This window comes from Echinococcus granulosus (genome assembly GCF_000524195.1).
Source record: "Echinococcus granulosus chromosome Unknown EG_S00014, whole genome shotgun sequence".
Classification (NCBI taxonomy): domain Eukaryota; kingdom Metazoa; phylum Platyhelminthes; class Cestoda; order Cyclophyllidea; family Taeniidae; genus Echinococcus; species Echinococcus granulosus.
The window spans coordinates 485590-504462 of record NW_020170394.1 but is presented as its reverse complement, the minus strand read 5'-3'; the positions used below and the strand labels follow the sequence as shown (position 1 = coordinate 504462).

The window sequence follows — 18873 nt, the reverse complement described above, 5'->3', positions numbered from 1 at the left end:
TATATATATATATATCTTGAGCGAAGATTGCCAACAAATATGAGCACACCAATTACGTTTATTTATGCAAATCATCACGATTACGCTTCTTGGATTTGCACTTTTCAAATTTGAAACTCCTCCAGTAATTGCGTGAAGTTGCTGTTACACCTGAATGAGCACGTGCAGCACCAGCATGTCAATCCAGGGACTGCTCTTATCAGTGAAAGGGGATAGTATTGGTAGTGTCGTAAATTGACATCGGTGATGGGATCACATCGCGTTCTGCACTCACGCAGGCCTAACTATCTTCACCCCTTGGCTTGTCAAACATCAAATTAGTTTAGTCTACTGATTAACAGGTGGGCTCGATTTCGAAAGAACTCTAGATATGCAACGTCTTCGTTCACGACACATGCACACGGAAGATTGGCAAATCTGCTCTTATTTTGATGCATACTGTTATTCTCTCGGATGAGTGCAGACTGATATGCTTAAAACTTACCTTCATTAAATGCGATTTGCAGTCAGGATAATGAGATCCTCAGATTTACTTTACCCTTCCTCCCGGTTGTTCTAGTAAGTAGTCAATCTGACGACGGTTCCGACTTCAGTAGACCTGAGGACTACGCCCATTTTAATATTTGCAATCTTTTAGCAAGGCAGCTTAGCATATATTTCAGTCCCTGTAACTTGCATTTGCGCACGTACTGATGGTTTAAGGTCATGTGTTACCTTGACTAATCAGCGTCTACTATCTTTGAACGCCCTTACAAATGCACTTACACTGCATGTCAGTACAATTTTCTTCGAAACTGTAGCCATGGTGTTCCATTTGGCCAATACATTGTGCCTGGGGTTTAAAACCTGCCCATCAATCCCTTCTTTGGGAAAGCAACATTCCGTCGGAGTATGATCAATTACTGCTTTGATAACTATTGTAAGTTACATTACACTAAATTCCATCTGTACGTGGAATGCCTCTTCGTGTGAGTTGATAATTCTCATCGTCCCAGTTATTTTGGATTTTGTTAATGGTCATCTATTTTAAGCAGTATTTACTCGAGGCGTGTTCTATTTCACACAGGACAAAGTGAGAAAGCATAAATATTTCATCAAGCATTTCAGAGGATACATTTTGGTCCATCATATCCGAGTTCTTGCATCTCTGAGCTCCGTCTGTCTTTCTAGCCCTATTGCAATCCACTCTCGGTGGTTCACTTCATGCGCCTCAATCTGTTTTAAATAACTGCCTACTTCAGGGTTTAATCATGTCACTACACTCATCAGTGAGTTGTAGGCCATTTCATCTCTCAATTGAAAGGATGGGACAATTTTATTATTGCTTGTCTGCAGTTCAGTGTTTCTGCAGTTAATTATCTCGGAGCTGGGCTTTGTTCTTTGCAATTGTTTAAGCATTTGTGAGAATTTTTCACCACAGTCACAAACTGCTTCTATTGGTAAATTTCTTGGGCTTCACTATACGGCAGACTTCACAGCATAATGGTTGTAACTCGAACTATCGAATGCTCAGCCCTGATCTCTTTCTTCCAGACAATTTATTGCGAAGTCGCTATCATTTATCAGTGTCTGCCACAGCAGTTCCAAGCATGTTTCTATAACACGCGTTTCCATCTTTTAATTAATTTGCGTCATCATCGTTAAAATTGTGCTCACCCACTTTCTCCAAATGTGCACTATATTAGGTGTATCGCTCAGAGAACTCATGCAGCTTTTATTCAATCAGCATGTCGCATTTACCCACGCCTCTTTGATTAGAATCTGACTAGCAGGGTATTTTTCTGGACGGCTTTGTCGACCCCTTAACAAACAAACACCCGCGGTGTATCTGCAAATCAATGAAGATAATGGGCAAAGTCCCACTCCGTCACGCAAGGTATTTGTGTAGGTGCTCCTTCAAACGTCATGCCCCAATGCGTTGAGCGATTGCATTAAGTGGGATGTCCCGAAGCTAGATTCGCGCTGACAGTAGTGGTGAAATTGATTGTGGAGAGAATTCGTCCCGCCTGCGTTGGGCTCGCTCTCACATCGCTCGCCAATGGGACCTGGCAAAGTGCATGTTGCACTAATTTGCCAAATCCGCTCCGTGGTGAACATTATCATGCGGCATCTCTCTTTGTCGCTCACGCTTTGTTGGTCTCAATAAACCAAAAGCCTAGACTACATCGATTTACACAAAACCACTGGGCCAGATTTCTTGCTTCTGGCTACTGATTATCCTAACTTCTATGCGACAAATTTATGCTATTTTCACGGCGTCCACTTATCCTTTCTGTAATTTCACTTGTAACTGTTGATTTTATGGTCACTTCTCTAGATTTTGAAACCAGCGGACAAAAAAAAATTCCACTTCGGCTACCTTCCATCAAGCTGGAGTGCATCGTGGAATTCACGAACCAAGGAAAAGCCTGTTGGATAAATATCCCCTCTTTTCCTCTCTCTGAAGGCGCTGATCTCTACTGCCTTCCCATTCTCTCTATTCCCCTGTCAAACACTGTACAGTAAACAATAGACTGAGATGTTGAGTATGTACAGTCACTCGCGTTTGCGCGTTCAAGCATTCCCTTGGTTCTCCCTCGTGTCACAATTCACATGCACTTGATATGCATGATTGCTCTGCGTCATCTGTGATATATCAGGATACAACCGCCGCATGCATCCGCACACAAACACCCTCTCCCCCCACAGCTCTTTTTTTTGCAAATCACTCCATCTTCTCCGGCTGCCCAGTGCGCACACTCATTCGATGTGTGCATGGGTTATCGACCAGAGTAAATCGTCCAATGCCTCCGTTTGTATGTAACACGTACATCTACACACCAATATACCAAGAGAACGGTCTTGTATACTTCTCGTCGAAGTACCTCGCCTGTGTGATGAGCAAATCCACTTTCAGTCACTGGTGCCACATATGAGAGGAGAGGAACAAGAAATAGACGATAAGAAAACGTAGTTTGCATTAACCTCTATTGAATTACATTAATCTTCATTCCATTGCCCTGACGATGGTGCACCATGACCCGCAACTGAGGGACAGCTCGGATTGAGACGGGAAAGGTAAACTTGTTCGATTAACTTTGTCGGAGGCCCCTTGGTGGGGGTAGCGTCCTGGCATTTTCCGTAGTTCTGCGTCGAAACCCAATTGCCCAAAGCCGTTCCAGCCAAAAGTGAGTAGCTGCTTATGCTCAGACAAACAGGCGGTATGACGACTTCCACAAGCGATCTATATCGGTCATAAATCATCTGAGGATGTGGGAATTCGTACCGCTACTATAGACACATCCTCGGGAAGGTCGACGGGCACGGGCAGTGCACTCAAGTTGACACATGCATCTGATGAGAAAAGGGGATCATTTAGGTTTCTTGATCTCTCCAGGTTCAGGGACGGGCAGCCCAACTGACCGAACTCGTTTGAACCCCAGGTATAAATGTCTCCCGTGTCTGTTAAGTCGGGTAAGACGTTAGAACAAAGGCTATCATACGTACCTGTTAGACAAACGGAATGCCAGGAGCCACATGCAATAGCCGTAACAGTTACGGGTGTCAGTGCAGCAATCAGTTCCGGTGATGTGCGTGTTTCTAAATCCCCGTGACCTAATTGGCCTCGACTTGATTGATGGTATCTCATCTTTTACCTACGTGCCGATTCCCTTGCTGAATACGGCTCCAGAATGAGTCAAAAATAGAGCAAATCCTGGCCCACAGGCAACGCTCTTTATCTTCATGGAAAGGGGTCGGTGTGTATTAAGATTATTCGGAAAACCATTCAGCGAATAAACAGAGAGAACCTCGTCCGCTGAAATGCAGTATAGTTCATCATCAGTAGCAGCAATTGATCGAAAAGGTGGTGTGTTAGCAGCAGTGATAAGATGCTGCGATTTGGAGAATGACAAGATGTTGCCACTTTTAGATAAAATGAACAAATGGGATGTGTTTGAGCAGAATTGTCGCGGTTCACATGATAGCGAGAACTTTGCTGAGTCACAAAACACATAGACTCCCTCCTCTAAAAATTTAGATTGGTAACACGAGATTTACGGCTCATGAAAACGGAGCAGTGCCAATCTGAATAAAGTAAGTGCTTTGTACCACCTGTATCATTAGCACCAATAACACGACCGAAAACTCCCAACATATCTAGTGAAAGTCGATAGATTTAGAAAGTGGCAGACTTTGCAAGTGAACTTCTGAAGGACAATACTAAAGAAAGTTAGTTTACTTGAAAGGGTCACGGAACAAAAATTACCAGAGAGAAACAGGCCAGGACAGATAAAAGAGATGCTCAAGATTATGCCAAACCAGTGGGCCAATAAAAACGCAGACATTTTCCTGGAACGATTTGGTAAAACCGTTTGGGTTGGGACCACCTGTGCACTTTAAAAGCTTAAATGGGGCTGTAGATGCCAAAATAATCTTGCAAGATAAAGTTAGTTCTCTTACTTTCAAGTAACCTCAACATTGCTTTAAACAGGTAAACTAGCACAGATACTACCAAATACCACGTATTTTATAGTTTGCCAGTTTGCATCCTCAAAACATTATATTTTAAAATACACAAGTCTTCAGACCTTTTAATCAGTACCATAACTAGAATGCCCCATTTACATACCTAGTCATTGCTCTCCCTACATTTGCATTAAACTTGTAACGCCCCTAATTTGTCTGAAGGTGTTCTAAGCTAGGCCAGCCTGGAGCAGGATTCACTACTTGTAAACAAGTTAGGCGGAAAATGCATGCTGCAAGGACTGAAGAATGTGCATAGCTAAGTAGAACCACTGTAGCGTCCCGAGACTTCCCTGAAGGCGAAAAAAGACATAATGCTCGGGCAGGAATATATATTCAGCATAGAGAAGGTGTTTAGGCTACTGGCATGGCCAGAAGGCCATGCCCACCCAGCGAGATACACGAAAGCAAATTCGAAAGCTTAAAAGTGGCGCCTCACCAATACCGAGGGCTAAACCACCATTATATCACACCACTGCATTCCATTACTTAAGTACTGCCAAACAAAGTGTCCGTACATCGAACCGGTGGTTGAGAAACCCAAACTAATGACCATAAACTGACATTTACCAGGCTGGAGCTGGAAGTCAATAATAAGAAGTACACGGGAGCCAACTATCGCCCATTCGTGGCCCCTAATGCCACTTACGCGAATCAAAGAGTCCAGTATTCATGTATGTTTAAAAATATTAAAGAAAATTGGAAATGTCAGGTTTGAACGCTGAACGGGTCAGAAATGGAGATCGCCACGCGCGACTAATCAGGTAAATTTGTGTACCTTGAATGGGTGGAATGGCATAATCAGCAGCAAGCGCGGGGGATAGAAGCGCTGTACCAACAGAATGATTACGCTGTGCTTTGCCACACTTATAACGCCTAGCGTCTTAAAATTGGCAGGTCAAATGAGTTCTTTAACCCGCAGAACTCCAGTCGGTCCGTCCCCCCGTGGCTAAGACATTCAATTTTTGGTTATCGCTAAGTGCTGTAGCACCTTTGGTTACGTATTTGAACTACCTCTTCTGCTGGCATCCCGACCCATTTAAATTTTTTTAGGATCGGTGGCTCTATGGTGATCACGATAGTATTCACATAGCGTTTGAAAACACCAGAAATTGGGATCCGGAGCTAATTTGTCATCCCAAATTATTTATTTCTGCAATTATTCGGTCAATGCATTCCGGCTAACAGATAGTCAAAGAAATTGCATCGGACCGTTTGGGCATGGACTTGAGGTGTAAGGCCTTTGAGACTTCGATTCTGACTCTGTTATGTCGTTTACCTGCCTCGAATCCCATAAGCTTCAAGTAAGCCAACAAAGTTTTCGCCAAACTTTATTGCAGAAGTAAAGCCCAAGGATCTCGAAACCATCAAACCATCATTGGTACATAAGTATCTTTCCCAACCCCTTTGGAGAATAAGCCAGACCTTTGCAAATCGGGTACCGTAACTTGAAGTGTTCAACATAATCTTCAATCTCTCCTGCAACCATATGAATGTTTAGGTATTCCAGGTGGTAGGAACACATTTTAAGATTTCAAACTTCACAACCCCGAATGTAATGCCCCTAGTACAACGAAATACGAGGGGCTCAACCTCAGAACCAAAATGACGAATTAGAAATAAGGGAATCAGATTGGATTTCAACTGTCAATCAATGGGTAATACTGATATCGCAAGAAAATATTACTTACTGAAGTAGTCAACACGCACCCGCTACGTTTTCAATATGTCGTAAGTTTCCATGATCTATTTATAACCACCGGTCTACACAAAGGCTTTTACAAGCATAGACTCTTAAAAATTGTTTGAAGACCTTTGCGATAACAACGATTTAAATACAGCACTTTTACCTGTCAGTTGCAACGACTAAATCTTATCAACGGAATACATTAGACAACACAGGACGGAGAATAACAATTTTGACAAATTGGGTGGTCCTGCGTTTACTGTCACAAGAGGGAGAGAATCGGTTGTAGTCACTAAACTTTTGACAAATATTTGGTAAATGAAAGTACTTTAGATTAAGTGATATACGTCGACGAGATAAAAAGTATAACACAAACTAGGAGACACCCGAAATCAGTAAGGTGTTTAACATCGGTCTTTGCGGCTACAAACTACCTAGTAAAGTAGTAATTCGGCTAAATGATTAGTCGAAATGACTTACTCTAACCTAAAACATCGATAGACTTTCATTTAATTGGGTATTAAGAGTGCTACATATCAAAGGCTCTCATGGACATACTGCCTTCGAATACTCCGATTGAAATGGGAGAATTAAAGCGTGGACCCTATCAGAGGCCTAATGCACCCGAGAGCACTTGTGGTTGACGGTTTTTTTGTCGTGAATAATTCCGACGCTCGCAAACATAATAGCTTAGAAAAGGAATACCTAAAGGGTTGTTTATTCACAAAGGCTTACAATTACTCAAAACGGGGATTAGCTCCAAATGGTATCAGAGTACAACATAAAACCTACTTGGAACATTTTCGCATGAACAGGCAAAAAGAGAACAACATTAAAGCATCAACTCTCCGAATCCGTGAGATTTTGAATAAGTTCCTCTAATTTTGAAGCTAATGCAGTTTTTTTGCTGTCAAATGACGACCGAAATTCATCTATTTCTCTTTTGATCGTTATTAATTCCGAAATAACTTTCTGTTCTACTTCGTACTTTGACCTAAATTATAGAAACTTCTATTATTCGTGAAACCTTGTCTCCTTTATCATGCAAGCCAGAGCTTCGTGAATCGACAAAAGGGTTTCTATAAATAAGAGAAATTGTGCATCATACTTTGGGGATCATTCTCCTGGTTCGAGTCGTCAGGGGCTGTTTTTTTGCGTCCATCATTCTGTTTCTCAGGAAGAACTAAAGAACAGGTGTTTGGCAATTAGTACTTCAGGAAACATACTACCCGAACCCTGATGCATTTCCGCGCATGCACCTACAGGTGGCCAGTGTATCGCCTTAGCCGAGATTAAAAATTATAATGAACAAATCCGGAAAAAAGTTTTAAGTGCATAACAAATTATATTTTATTTTATGAATTACTATTCTAGACTTCTTAGTCAAAAGTTGCTTCAAGCAACTTTTGGTCGTGCTCTCATACTTTAAGTTTATTCAAAAATATACAGTCCACCAAACCATAATGACGGTTTTTGGCTGCTATTTTTTCATCAGTTACGTGATCAAACAGCACGCTTCTTTGATGCATGCGGGGCATCGATCTGGTTAACAAACGCGCCTCTTTGATATGTATTAGTCCCAAGATCGCTTGTGGTGAATTTCAACAGTTCTTCCATTTCCCAGACTCGCTTCTAGACGCAAATTTTTGCAATTACAAATTTAATTTGCTTTGTTCTACTGACGTACTACCTAAATTCTAGCTGGGCCTTGGGTTCTAGTCTATCCTGTATAAGCAAGTTTTTTTCCATCAACTTACCTTCAGTTCTTTCGCTCAATATTCTTAATTATGGTTGTCTTACTGATTGGTTTTGGCAAACTAACTAGTAATTTCATTTATAAAATAAGTAGGTTCCATCATCTTTCTGACACTCAAAATTTAGCCTTTTCAAAACACTTTTATACCCAAGTTTGTGATAACAGTGATTTTTGGTAATCCAGTCATTTGTGGGCCCTTTCAACTCACTGTTTTTAATTTAAATCCTTCTATGCCATCCTTTCAACGTCATTTTTTTGATTGGTCCAGTCGGTAAGTTGTGGGTAGTTTTGTCTCTTTATTGGTCCTTCCTTGACAGTTCTCTTTGCGTTTGTCTGCATTTTAACTCTTCTTAAACTCGTGGGTCTCATCAGTCATAAATTGAAAGACTAGTCTTGCTTATCTGTAATTTGCTCTCAATATTTTAATACCTGTTTCGTCCTAATTCGTGCTGATGGAGCGTTGCTCAGATAATTTGGAGCTCGGAGGGTAATATCAGTGGCTGCGTGTAGACTGGATTGCGCTCTGCTTTGGCTTTTTAAAAACTCTGGGTCTTTGTAGGGATCTTTTGCCCACTTTTGGTATCAGTTGTAGCTTTCCTCCGTGATGTCTGTTAACTCCATAGCTATTATGCCTTAGGCCGTATAACTGGCTGATATCTCGACGTTAATATACTACGATTTCGTTAAGGGCTCTTATTTGTGCTCTTTTAAAAGTGGTCATGAGGATGCGTTTACGATCAATTTTGTGTACCACTTTTTTAAAAAAATGGGCGTTCATGTCTGCTATCTGTTGCGTCAATCAACTAACACTTTTTGCTTATGGAAAATCCACTACAACTCAAGTAAAGTTCTAGTAAGTAATCTTTGGCAATGTTTTCACCCACATTGTGAGCTGTGGGCGTCGCACTGAAATTTAAAACTTATTGCTTTGTTATTTAATGTGGATAAATAAAACTACCCTTACCTGCTACAGTTATTGATGTTGACGCAGACAGACAGCCCGCTGGTTGCACCTCAGGTGACGGACCCTTCCACATTATCGAAGGCAGTGCGTGCTCCCTCCCATTTGGAGCTTAGTCCCACTAGTCCCGTAGTCAACGGCCTGCGGCAATCCACCATCGCCTTCAAAGTGCAACGTACTAAGACTAGCTCACAACTTGTTGCTGCCAATGGAAATATTGCACCAGTAAGGATTACACTGCTGATTCTGCTAAGTATATTTACTTCTTACCCATGCTGCTATTTGTTATCTCCTAGTAACTTACTATTTTTTGCACCTAGGTGTTGCATGTTGCTGAATCACAAAACGATTCCGATGCAGCGGTGAAAGTGTCGAAACCACACGGTGGTGGTGCTGTGCGCAGGCTGAAGCAAACTCTTTTGATAGAGGAACCACAAACAGTGGAACCATCTCGACAATCAGCTAAAAATGTACAGAAATTTGCCAAGTCGACGAGGTGAGTAGGATTCACCTTAAGGCGTCGTGATTTGCCTAATGTGCCGCTATTCAAACGTCTACGCAAATGTCTGGATTGCATTCAATTCGCCCCAACTTTTGTGTTTTCAGGTACATTTTCAGGCTAGAATGACACTAGCAGCTTTGGTAGGTTTATGTATCATTCGTTCACCTGGAAGCTGATATTTAGTTCGGCACCTCGTTCTTTATTGCACTACTAACAGGAGTCGAATTGTGTAGGAACATTTCTTCCGTAAACAGCTAAACTAATCTAGCTTTTTAGGTAATGTGGCTGTGAAGTTTGGAACTAGACTAATGTAATATGAATGATTTTACGGAGTTGCAATTAGACCAACCTGGGCATTCATAGCAGGCATTGTTTGGTCACCACACCTACCAAGGCGTTGTGTTTATAAGCTTTGTGCATTCGAACTGTCTTGGGGAAGTGTAAGTCCGGTACTCTGTTGTAGCACTGCAGTTTAAGGTATCATGGCTGAGGTTAAGTTTACGAAGAATAGTGCTGAGAGACGTCAACTTGGTCTTGCCAGAAGCCGACGGACGGCTACTCATCGCAGCCTCAGCGTCTTCGACCCTTCCCCCGCTAGTGGGGAGCAACAACTGCATCGACAGCCAAAGGCTTGCTCTCTCAGTCCCAAGAAGCAACTTCGCGCCAATTCACCCGTGTTGCAGACCAAAACCGCCACTATGCGACTTCAACAGACCCAGCTCCCAAACTTCGGCATCCGACGAACGGCTCGACAGTTCGCCAAGGATATGCAGGTCACCCATACGACAATATTTAACAATGACACCCTCTTATTCACTCCTGTTGGAGTTAACTAATTTACCTATAAGATGTTCACGTCAATGCCATCGCAGTTGATGATGTTTAGATAGTAGAGTGGAGTCAGTTGAATGGCGTCGGCATTCGTGTGCGCGTCACTCTGATTGATATTGTAGACTCCTCTTAGAAATACACAGCTATCTCTTGCAGCATCCATGATCATTGGCTACTAATTCTTTTTGTAACTAGTGAGTTTTTGTGTTTATCGATGCTCGGTTGTTGGCCCCCAAACCTTGTTCAATCATTCTTTTCACCTAAATTTCCAAATCTACGAAGATGCTGCATCTGCATCAGTACCTCATATTTTCTCCCTCCTTGGTTTTAGCAACAAAAAGAGGCTGAAGTTATTTCAACCATTCTTAAAAGCGAGGAGTCCGGCATGAAGGTGTGTATTCGTATTTAAACTTCATAGAATTGCTTGCCATCGCCACTATATTCTCTTTATTTGTAAGATGCAGTTGCAATAGACGTCTCGGTATCGCTGTTTCGCTACATAACTTTGTTTAAACCCCGTGGTCATCCATTACCGATGAACATTGCACTTCAAAGTTAGTTAAATTTGCCACCAAATGCATTACTATCCCAGGGCGGACCCCTACATCGGATTGTGTGTCTTTTGTGCCTTTAATGTCCCAAGAAATCAGATTTTAGACCCATCCGCTTGTAGATTTCAAGGCGTAGAGCTTTTTAGAAGTATTTGAGGTGTATGGGTACGTCAGAGCGATCACTATCAGGATTTGGCGTTAAAGCCCTACTTACGTTGATTGTCGGTAGTACAGATTACCAAATGAGATTTTGGCCATGTGGGTGGCTTGTTCATCTTTGCAATGTTAATATTTCAGGTCGTGATTACCGAGGATAAGGGTCGAGGGGTGATAACCACGCGGACATTTTTCCCGGGTGAATTCGTGGTGGAGTACATTGGTGAACTCATCTCCGGCAGTGAGGCGCGTATACGTGAGGCGGAGTACAACAAGGACCCCAACGTGGGATCTTTCATGTTCTTTTTCTCCCATGGGTATAGTGCTTCTTCTTCGTCTAGCCCTTTATAAGCTCCAATATCTCATAATTGTCAAATTTGGCGATCAACTTACAATGGTGCCCATTTAATTTATCGGCGTTTATGTCTGGCTGATTTTTCCACGCTTCATTTTCAATTTTTTAATTCCATCGGCTAAGAAGTTCTTTTAAATATAAAAATCTTCCAACATTAGCTGCATTCTAAAGGATCATCAATTTCTTTTACTGTGAGATGCACTACATCTCAACAACTATCCCCTTGGCTTAGAAACCAGCGCTACTGTGTGGATGCAACCGAAGAGACGGGTAAACTAGGCAGACTCATCAATCACAGTCGACTACATCCTAACTGTGTTGTCAAAGTTATACCCATCAACGGAATCCCTCGTCTGGCCCTTTTTGCGAAAACTGAAATTCCACCAGGTCTGTTTAGTTTTTTTTGATATAACAAACCGTGTGTAGTAGACTGAGATAACAATACGAATTACACGTTCTAAATCGTCAACCTCTCACATCGCCTTATTATAACTTGATTGATAAGTCCGTGAATAGTTTTATTTCCTTGTTTAAATTGCGTCTGATTTTTCAAGTTAACGAATATCTAGCCCTCGGTAATTCTGCCCTGTTGCATTGCAGATATTTAGCTGCAATAGCTCTTTTTCTACCTTCACTAACTAAACTCTCCCGCGGTTTTTTATCGTTACAGGGGAGGAACTTCTATACGACTATGGCGACCGTGGTAAAGCGAGTCTCATCGCTCATCCGTGGCTTAAAACTTAGAGTCAGTGTTCCCCTTTCTTGTATGTGTCGTCTTTGTTTTTTTGTCCAGCTTCTTTACGTTTTTTGTGGGTACGGGAAAGTTTGTGCATCTGCATCTTATGTCCACTAACATTATCAGGATAACTCGAATCCTGCTACAAATCAGTAAATAGCGCAAAATATGTCCGTGGTGAACTTTCCTTTATGATCGTATGCTCACATTGTTTACACTACGCAGCTACTTTGTCTTTATAAGTAGCGTCAGTTGAGTGACAGCAATTATAAGTTCAAGCTAGCAGGGTGGCTTAGGTGCGGTTTTAAGCAAATGCTCTTTTCAACGAAGTGAATGTTGCGTCATGTAAATATGTAGTCGTGGCCTATCTTTTAAAGCGCGAATTCTCCCACATTCAGTGATGGTTCATTATCGGCTCCCATACAAATCTGTGCGATTCTACCTTCACCATTGGGTCTCTGAAGCCGTTGCTAGGCTCCAAACATGGGTGCATTGGCTAATTGGCTAGGTGAGGTTGTGCCTTAAAACCGTAGTTCGTTTAGTTCTATGGGTTGGCATACTTTGCCGCCGCTACGGTAATGCGTTTTCGGCATTCGTACGTTCATGCCCCTACAGGGACTCATGCGGTTTTATTGGACAACGTTTGCGTATCTGACCGCAATCAAGCCAGGAGGTGTTGACCTTGTGTCTAAGCTCAACTTAGTAATCGAGTTGGGGTGAAGCAGAATGCCATCCGCGGGGATTCCGCTTGGTTTGTGTGCACTTGTGTGGTGAATTCCGATAACTTGGGGTTGTCCGCCTTCGTTTCATGCACAGGATTCTTTTATGGCTCTCCTGATGTGCGACATTTCGCCGTGTGGGCGCGTCCCCCGCTGGCCGCTAACCTCACTTTTGGCAAACCTTTGGCCCAGAAGAAGCGCACTTAAATCCAGCCGCTGAAATTACGCTTGAACGACTAATCAGTGCACTGGTGGCAATCGCTGTGTCCCTACAGCCTCCATCCCTTACCACTTTCAGTTTGTCCTCAGAGCTCAACAGTAGTGTTTGCGCGCTCTTTTCCACAAGTTGATTTGCGCGAATCAGTTGAAATCCCTCGGGCATCAGCTTTATAAACTTAGGGGAGTAGTTTTAATTTGAGGCATTTAACGTCATTTAATGGCTAGAATTCAACTGGCGTTTTTATTTGGTGGCTGAAGTACTACGGTTCCGAGTCGACTGCATTCTTTTCAGCTGAACGCCACAACGTCTTGTTAGGATCCTTGAAATTAACTTTTACTGTCTTAATGGGAACTTGTTGTTTTCGCTTCATTATAAGGAGGTGATTATTTTACAGGGATCAGTACACTAGAGACTGTCGGATTAAAATTATTTGGAAGTACAACTTCGCGTTGATCATCTTTTACCGGTGCTGTTTCGATAGCCTAACTTGGCGCCTTGCTTGCAGCTCCTTAACTGACTGTTTAGGCTACGGAAGATAGTGTTCCTTAGCCGCCTCTGAATGTTCTACTGCCTGACATTGCGCAGTCACTTTATATCATTGAGATAACTCTTTAATCCCGCCAAGTCGCGTCTGCTTACATAAGAATTGTTGATATAACTACTTACGAGCTCGAATTGTCAGAACCAATCTTTTGAGAAACCAAACTAGGGAAAAAGTTCTAACTTGTACAAGGCTTTCAAGGGCGTTTTATGCAATGCTTCGATTATTAGGTTTGAAAGCGTGTCATATCTTCGGGAACTGGAATGGGGTTGTTACTATTTTCTCTATTCTATGATTCCGGTGGCTTATTTAATCTCATTTTCACATTTATTTATCCCCTTACTGAGGATCCAAAACAATAGTAATCTAAATTTGAAGTAGCGCTGTTTCTTCAAGGGACGTAACGGAGTTTGGGAGAAGAAAGTTGTTTGAGAACTTTTTTAGCTTGTGGCCAAACTGGCATGATTGAGCCGTCGGTTTCTTTAGTGAATTGTGCTAATTGAAGCCTTTGGTTCGTATTTATCTAGGCTAAATCACTATGATATGAGGAGGGGATAAATTTGTGACATTTGGCTGCCTATTTAAACAATGGTTCTAAGTTTCGTTGAAATTGATGGAATCACAACTGCCCACCAGGCGGTGCTGTCAGGACTGGCGTTTCGTAATTGCATGAGAGCGTTTATTCCGTGGGGTTTTCACTATGTATCCCGTTTCGGGAAGTGGTTTAGGAAACAATAACAGCGTTTTGATATTATGTCAGGATGAATGGCCAAATGGGGAGGAGCTCCTGTGAAGTGACCAAAATATTTCTGCATGAACGACTAGGAAAAATGGAAGCCCGTACGAGAAGCTCTCCTGTAACTGAGCATTTACGCTACTCTCTAGTATGACTCCGACGACCAGAGCGTCTGTTTATGTTGTAGCTCAGCAATAAAGGTATGCTGTTCTGGGTGTTCTGATTTTGCCAGAGGAAATGGTTAAGCCAAGACGGCAGAATTAGTAACGGCGTTAATTGGGCGTCCTCGGTTTACCTCTTCCATCTTGTCATCTTCGAACGCGAACGTTTCAAGTGAATACCCTTTTAACTGCTAGGTGTTAGTTTTTGGTTTATGTTCGTATCACTCCCGAAATAATGTTTCATTGGGTCTTGAGAAGAGTGTGCAGATCCAGTATACTGGCTCAACTAGATTAGATCGAATAAACACATTCGGAATGCTTAAAAACACTGGAGATTCCACACTTTCAAACAGATGGCAGCTTCATTAAAGCAGAAGAGTTTCTTTGATGAAATGGCCGGAAAGAAATTACAGGTAACACCAGCAATGAAATTTTCTTAAGTTTCTTAGTAGCAAAAAATACCCTAGTGTCCAACTTCAACTACGAGACATGCGCTTGTTTAGCAAATAATTATGCGGGTCACACCCCAAACTAGGTTAAAGTACTTTTTGTGAGCGGAGGATGTACCATAGGGATGACTGGAAAACGTAAACTTTAATAAAAGGAGGTAACGAGAATACGATTCCACCTTCCCAGGTTCATTCTTTCAAGTTAAGGTCTTTTATTTTTCCCCGATTACTTATTTTATTTAACTATAATTTTTACAATCCACTTTCATGCAACACTGGACCCAGTTAATAAATAGTTTTTATACACTTCGCTTCCCAAGAAAAGTAAAAATATGTCACAATTTGTACAAAAGAAATGCTCATAAGAGGGTCTACGGGCTCAAAAGACTATTAATGAGGTAAAGTATCTCAAATGCAATTTGCTGCACTTTACACAATTTTACTGTTAAGTGAAGCTTATGAACCCTGAAGAAGGCTTTTCTTCTGGTGTTCATTTATTGCCTTTCACAGTAAAATGTCAAAGCTGTTAATAAATTTCGGTTGAAAGACAGCAAAAGTACGGAAACACTTTACCAGAACACCTCTATATCTATCTATATTAAGTGGAACACAGTAGACCGGTTTTAATTGTACAATTGTCTAATTACTGGGCACACAATGGTTGCCATAGAAAAAGTTGGTAGTATTTGCTGTGGCTGAAATTACAGGGGCTGTTGCGATATCATTCTAATTCCGTCAAGCTTTGGGCACCATATTACTGCACAGGTGCAAGTCATTGCCTCCGACAATGCAAAGCGAATTGCGCGTTTTTAAGGCCATCGTGACGGGTCGTCACCACTGTCAGTCATTGGTATATCCACGTCAAAGCGCTAAGCACCCGTAAAATATGCTTTTACTACGTACCATAAATGTTCTGACCTCAAGCCATTCATTGAATTAAGGTTAAATCATGACGGTGTAATTAATATGATCTGAACGTCTTGTGACAAAGTTAGAAGATAAAACTTGACTCTTCCAGTTGCATAACTTGGCATATTGTGAACCTAAAGCGAAAGTAATCAAGTATTTACAAAGCGTGTCTTCTACAATGGAATACTATTACCCTTCAATCACTTAAGACCAATTCCAAAGACGGTATTTGCTGATAACGATAATAAGTAATTCGTCTGGAATTAACAATCTATTCCATGCAATAATCCTTCTCACACTAGGTAATCAGCATTTTCATCTACGCATTATCAATTGTGTCGAAATATGGCAAATTCTGAGTTTTGATGACTTGGCTCACAGCTTTGCGAACAGCCATTCACTGGCCATGGCAATCCACTTTTTTTTCAAATCGGCCAGTCTATTAAGCTAAGTTTTTTTTTTCTGAATTTGCATTGCCAAGTGCCACCATTTTCCCAATAAAACTTTTACACCACTTAAAAGTACTTTTTAAACTATCCTCGACCAGTTTAAAGAATTATCCTCTAGTTAAAGTAATTAAACTTCAAGAATGGACCATTTGTTTACCGTCTATATTTTAAAAGCATAACGATCTTGGTGCAAATGTATTTAATCAGTGATTAAAACAGTAGCTCATCAAAGCGGTCTGGAGGATGTATGCATGACTTTTGTGGGAGAGTTAAAAGACCCGGAGGAAGTTTTTTTGGATGTTGTGGTATGGATATTTGTAATTCTACGTTCACATTCAGAAGGTACTTCGACTAATGCTAACCATACCGGTGTGTCATTGTTCGGATGGACAGGGCGTTATTACACATGTATTCAATGGAACCTTAAAATGACCTCTAATGTACAGTGTCTTTTTACTGTTAAAGTAAACGAGAACGGGGTCTTTAGTGCTCTCAGGCGAAGAAGAAACACATTTTAATGACTGTTAAAAGTGTGTCTCATAAATGGTGTCCGTTGGTCAACCACGGTGGTTTGTAATTGAATTCAGGATTTCACGGACGAAGTACACAAATTAGGGTTATTGTAGTACACCGCAGCAGAATTTGATTGCTGTTTACCTGACCTTTCAAACCCCAAAACACATTACTTTCTGCCATCAAACACAGCTTCTTCTGCAGTTTGGCTAATTGAGTTTTAGAGTTGTCTATTATTCTACTACTGAACAGTGGCCGAGGCATTCTGGTATTATGGCTTCGAGCATTTTTCTACCATTTTTAGCTTTAATACTGAGCTGTGGTTGCAAAACAGTTTTAAATACTTCTAAATACGTGCACTCTCAAAAAATAAAAATGAACCCCAATTCAGGAGTTCGCACCCGTCCTCGCAAATGATTTACATTCAAAGATACCTTTGAATTAGGCATCGACCGTTATCTTGAGCGAGAATCCATATAGTTGAAAGTATTTGCTACGATGAGGAGGAACGCCATTTCCGGAAGACTGGAGACTAATCCATTGGAGAACCAACCGTTTTAGGCTACCAAAGTTAAGTCTCTCATAGAAAGGAGTATACTGAACTATTAGCATCGTAAAGCCTAATGAATGGAGAGTATGACTAACTTGTTGAGGGCACTCCATAGTGCATCCAGTCGCAAATTTGTAGATGCACTTAACTGTAAATCCAGAGAGTACAGCCATGGCGGAGATAGACAATGCAAATTTCCGCACCAACAATGGGCAAAAGGGGTGGATTCTTAGCCCAGAGGTAAGTTAAAAACATAAGATATCCTCACTTACTTTGCTACTGATTTCTCCTATACCTTTTGCGCAAGACATTGGTATCTATTGATGAGAGATAATGAAGAAAAGCAGCATTTTTATTCCACCGAGCAGCTTTTAAAAAATTAAGTTTAGAGTACATTGTGCTTTTGCAATGAATCTGTTGTTTGTGATGGGCCGTTTATGTCAAAACGTTTGCTGACAACGACTTTTTCGTACATAAACAGCAAAAAATAGGTGTACTACCAACTACATCGCACATGGTAATTTCAATTTTAAACTGACATCCGTGTCGCCGTGACTCACCAGATGCTTGTCCCCTGACGAACCAATCAAGATGCTGCAAGGTCAATGACAGGAAAATCTATTTTAGTGCGCTAAGGTATTGGTGGATCTAGGCGACACGCATGCACGCGCATACTTTCCCGTTTCCTTGGTCCTTCCCCAACATCTATGGGCTTCTTCCCCTTGGTGCGTGCATGCGTATGCGTGTGTGCATCCACTTTGCACGCCGCTTTGGCACTATTATAGACTGCAGTGCCTAAGGGAAATAACGGATTGTGACGGAAACCATCGTCCATCTGAGTGATCCAGACGCATGGGTGCGATTCATGGAAAGCACCACCTCTCAAGAACAGAGATCAGGGCTCTCGCTTTGAAAACACACTTTACCGAAAAGCAGATCAAGAAATGGCACAGCATATTCCTGGTAAGTAGCCGGATCCAACCAACAATCCATTCACCTATCATTCCAGTCTGCGCATGCATTAAATCTTATCAGTAGTAAACAGATTGCCGATGTTGAAATCCGCTATAACTCGAACAAACTCCACCAGCTTACGCGTAAGCGCTTCTTCTCTAAAATGGGTACAGCAAAACAACTTTAGTATTTTAATGGAGACCACAACTCAGCTAACTCAATCATTCCATCAATAAACAAATTTAACCCCAAACATACTTTTATTGGTCCTCCTGCCAGCATTCCGCTTTGTCCATTGTAGTAGTGAGAGTTGAACCGGCGCAGCACAGTTTGTGGCTCCCTGTTCTAGTGGTTTGTTGCGCGTTTTCAAAAGTCCACTTCCCTGGTTGTACTGCTTGGATTATTTAGTCCCTAGTCCTGCATATCATCTGCTTAATAGCTGGGCACAGTGGGCAACCTGGTTTATTAATTAGTTCGGCCTTTGCATTGAAACCTAGCATAGTTTCACCAGCTTTCCATTTGAAACATTAATACACCATTTTATATCAATGATGCAAATATTCAAAAGGTATACCTGACGCTTTAAAAGACCCAGACAGATTATGCATTTTACCGTATTCATAGCTTCAATAAT

General features: G+C 41.6%; 3 protein-coding genes across 3 annotated transcripts in view; 2 read left to right on the top strand and 1 right to left on the bottom strand. All coding sequences in view use genetic code 11, as the record gives it.

Moving 5' to 3' along the window:
- The window catches only part of EGR_02933 (Serine/threonine-protein phosphatase PP1-gamma catalytic subunit), a gene marked incomplete at both ends in the record, with an annotated part of 10065 nt that extends 7996 nt beyond the window's left edge, over positions 1-2069 (top strand). Inside the window, one exon of the mRNA XM_024492182.1 lies at positions 1956-2069. Coding sequence (XP_024353377.1) covers positions 1956-2069 — 114 coding nt within the window. The remainder of the gene's footprint in view (positions 1-1955) is intronic.
- Positions 2070-2979: 910 nt separating this feature from the next.
- On the bottom strand, positions 2980-7435 carry EGR_02932 (RCC1 domain-containing protein; the record flags this gene model as incomplete). The annotated part of the gene is made up of 9 exons (XM_024492181.1): positions 2980-3223; positions 3279-3441; positions 3487-3608; positions 3640-4006; positions 4039-4137; positions 4247-4329; positions 7218-7269; positions 7299-7373; positions 7417-7435. 9 exons carry the CDS (start codon positions 7433-7435, stop codon positions 2980-2982), a joined length of 1224 nt encoding a protein of 407 aa, XP_024353376.1.
- Positions 7436-8925: 1490 nt separating this feature from the next.
- On the top strand, positions 8926-12046 carry EGR_02931 (Histone-lysine N-methyltransferase SETD8; the record flags this gene model as incomplete). Its single annotated transcript, XM_024492180.1, has 7 exons — positions 8926-9132; positions 9228-9403; positions 9951-10182; positions 10572-10631; positions 11089-11264; positions 11535-11689; positions 11973-12046. The coding sequence occupies 7 exons, from the start codon at positions 8926-8928 to the stop codon at positions 12044-12046; spliced, it is 1080 nt and encodes a 359-aa protein (XP_024353375.1).
- Positions 12047-18873: the final 6827 nt, after the last annotated feature.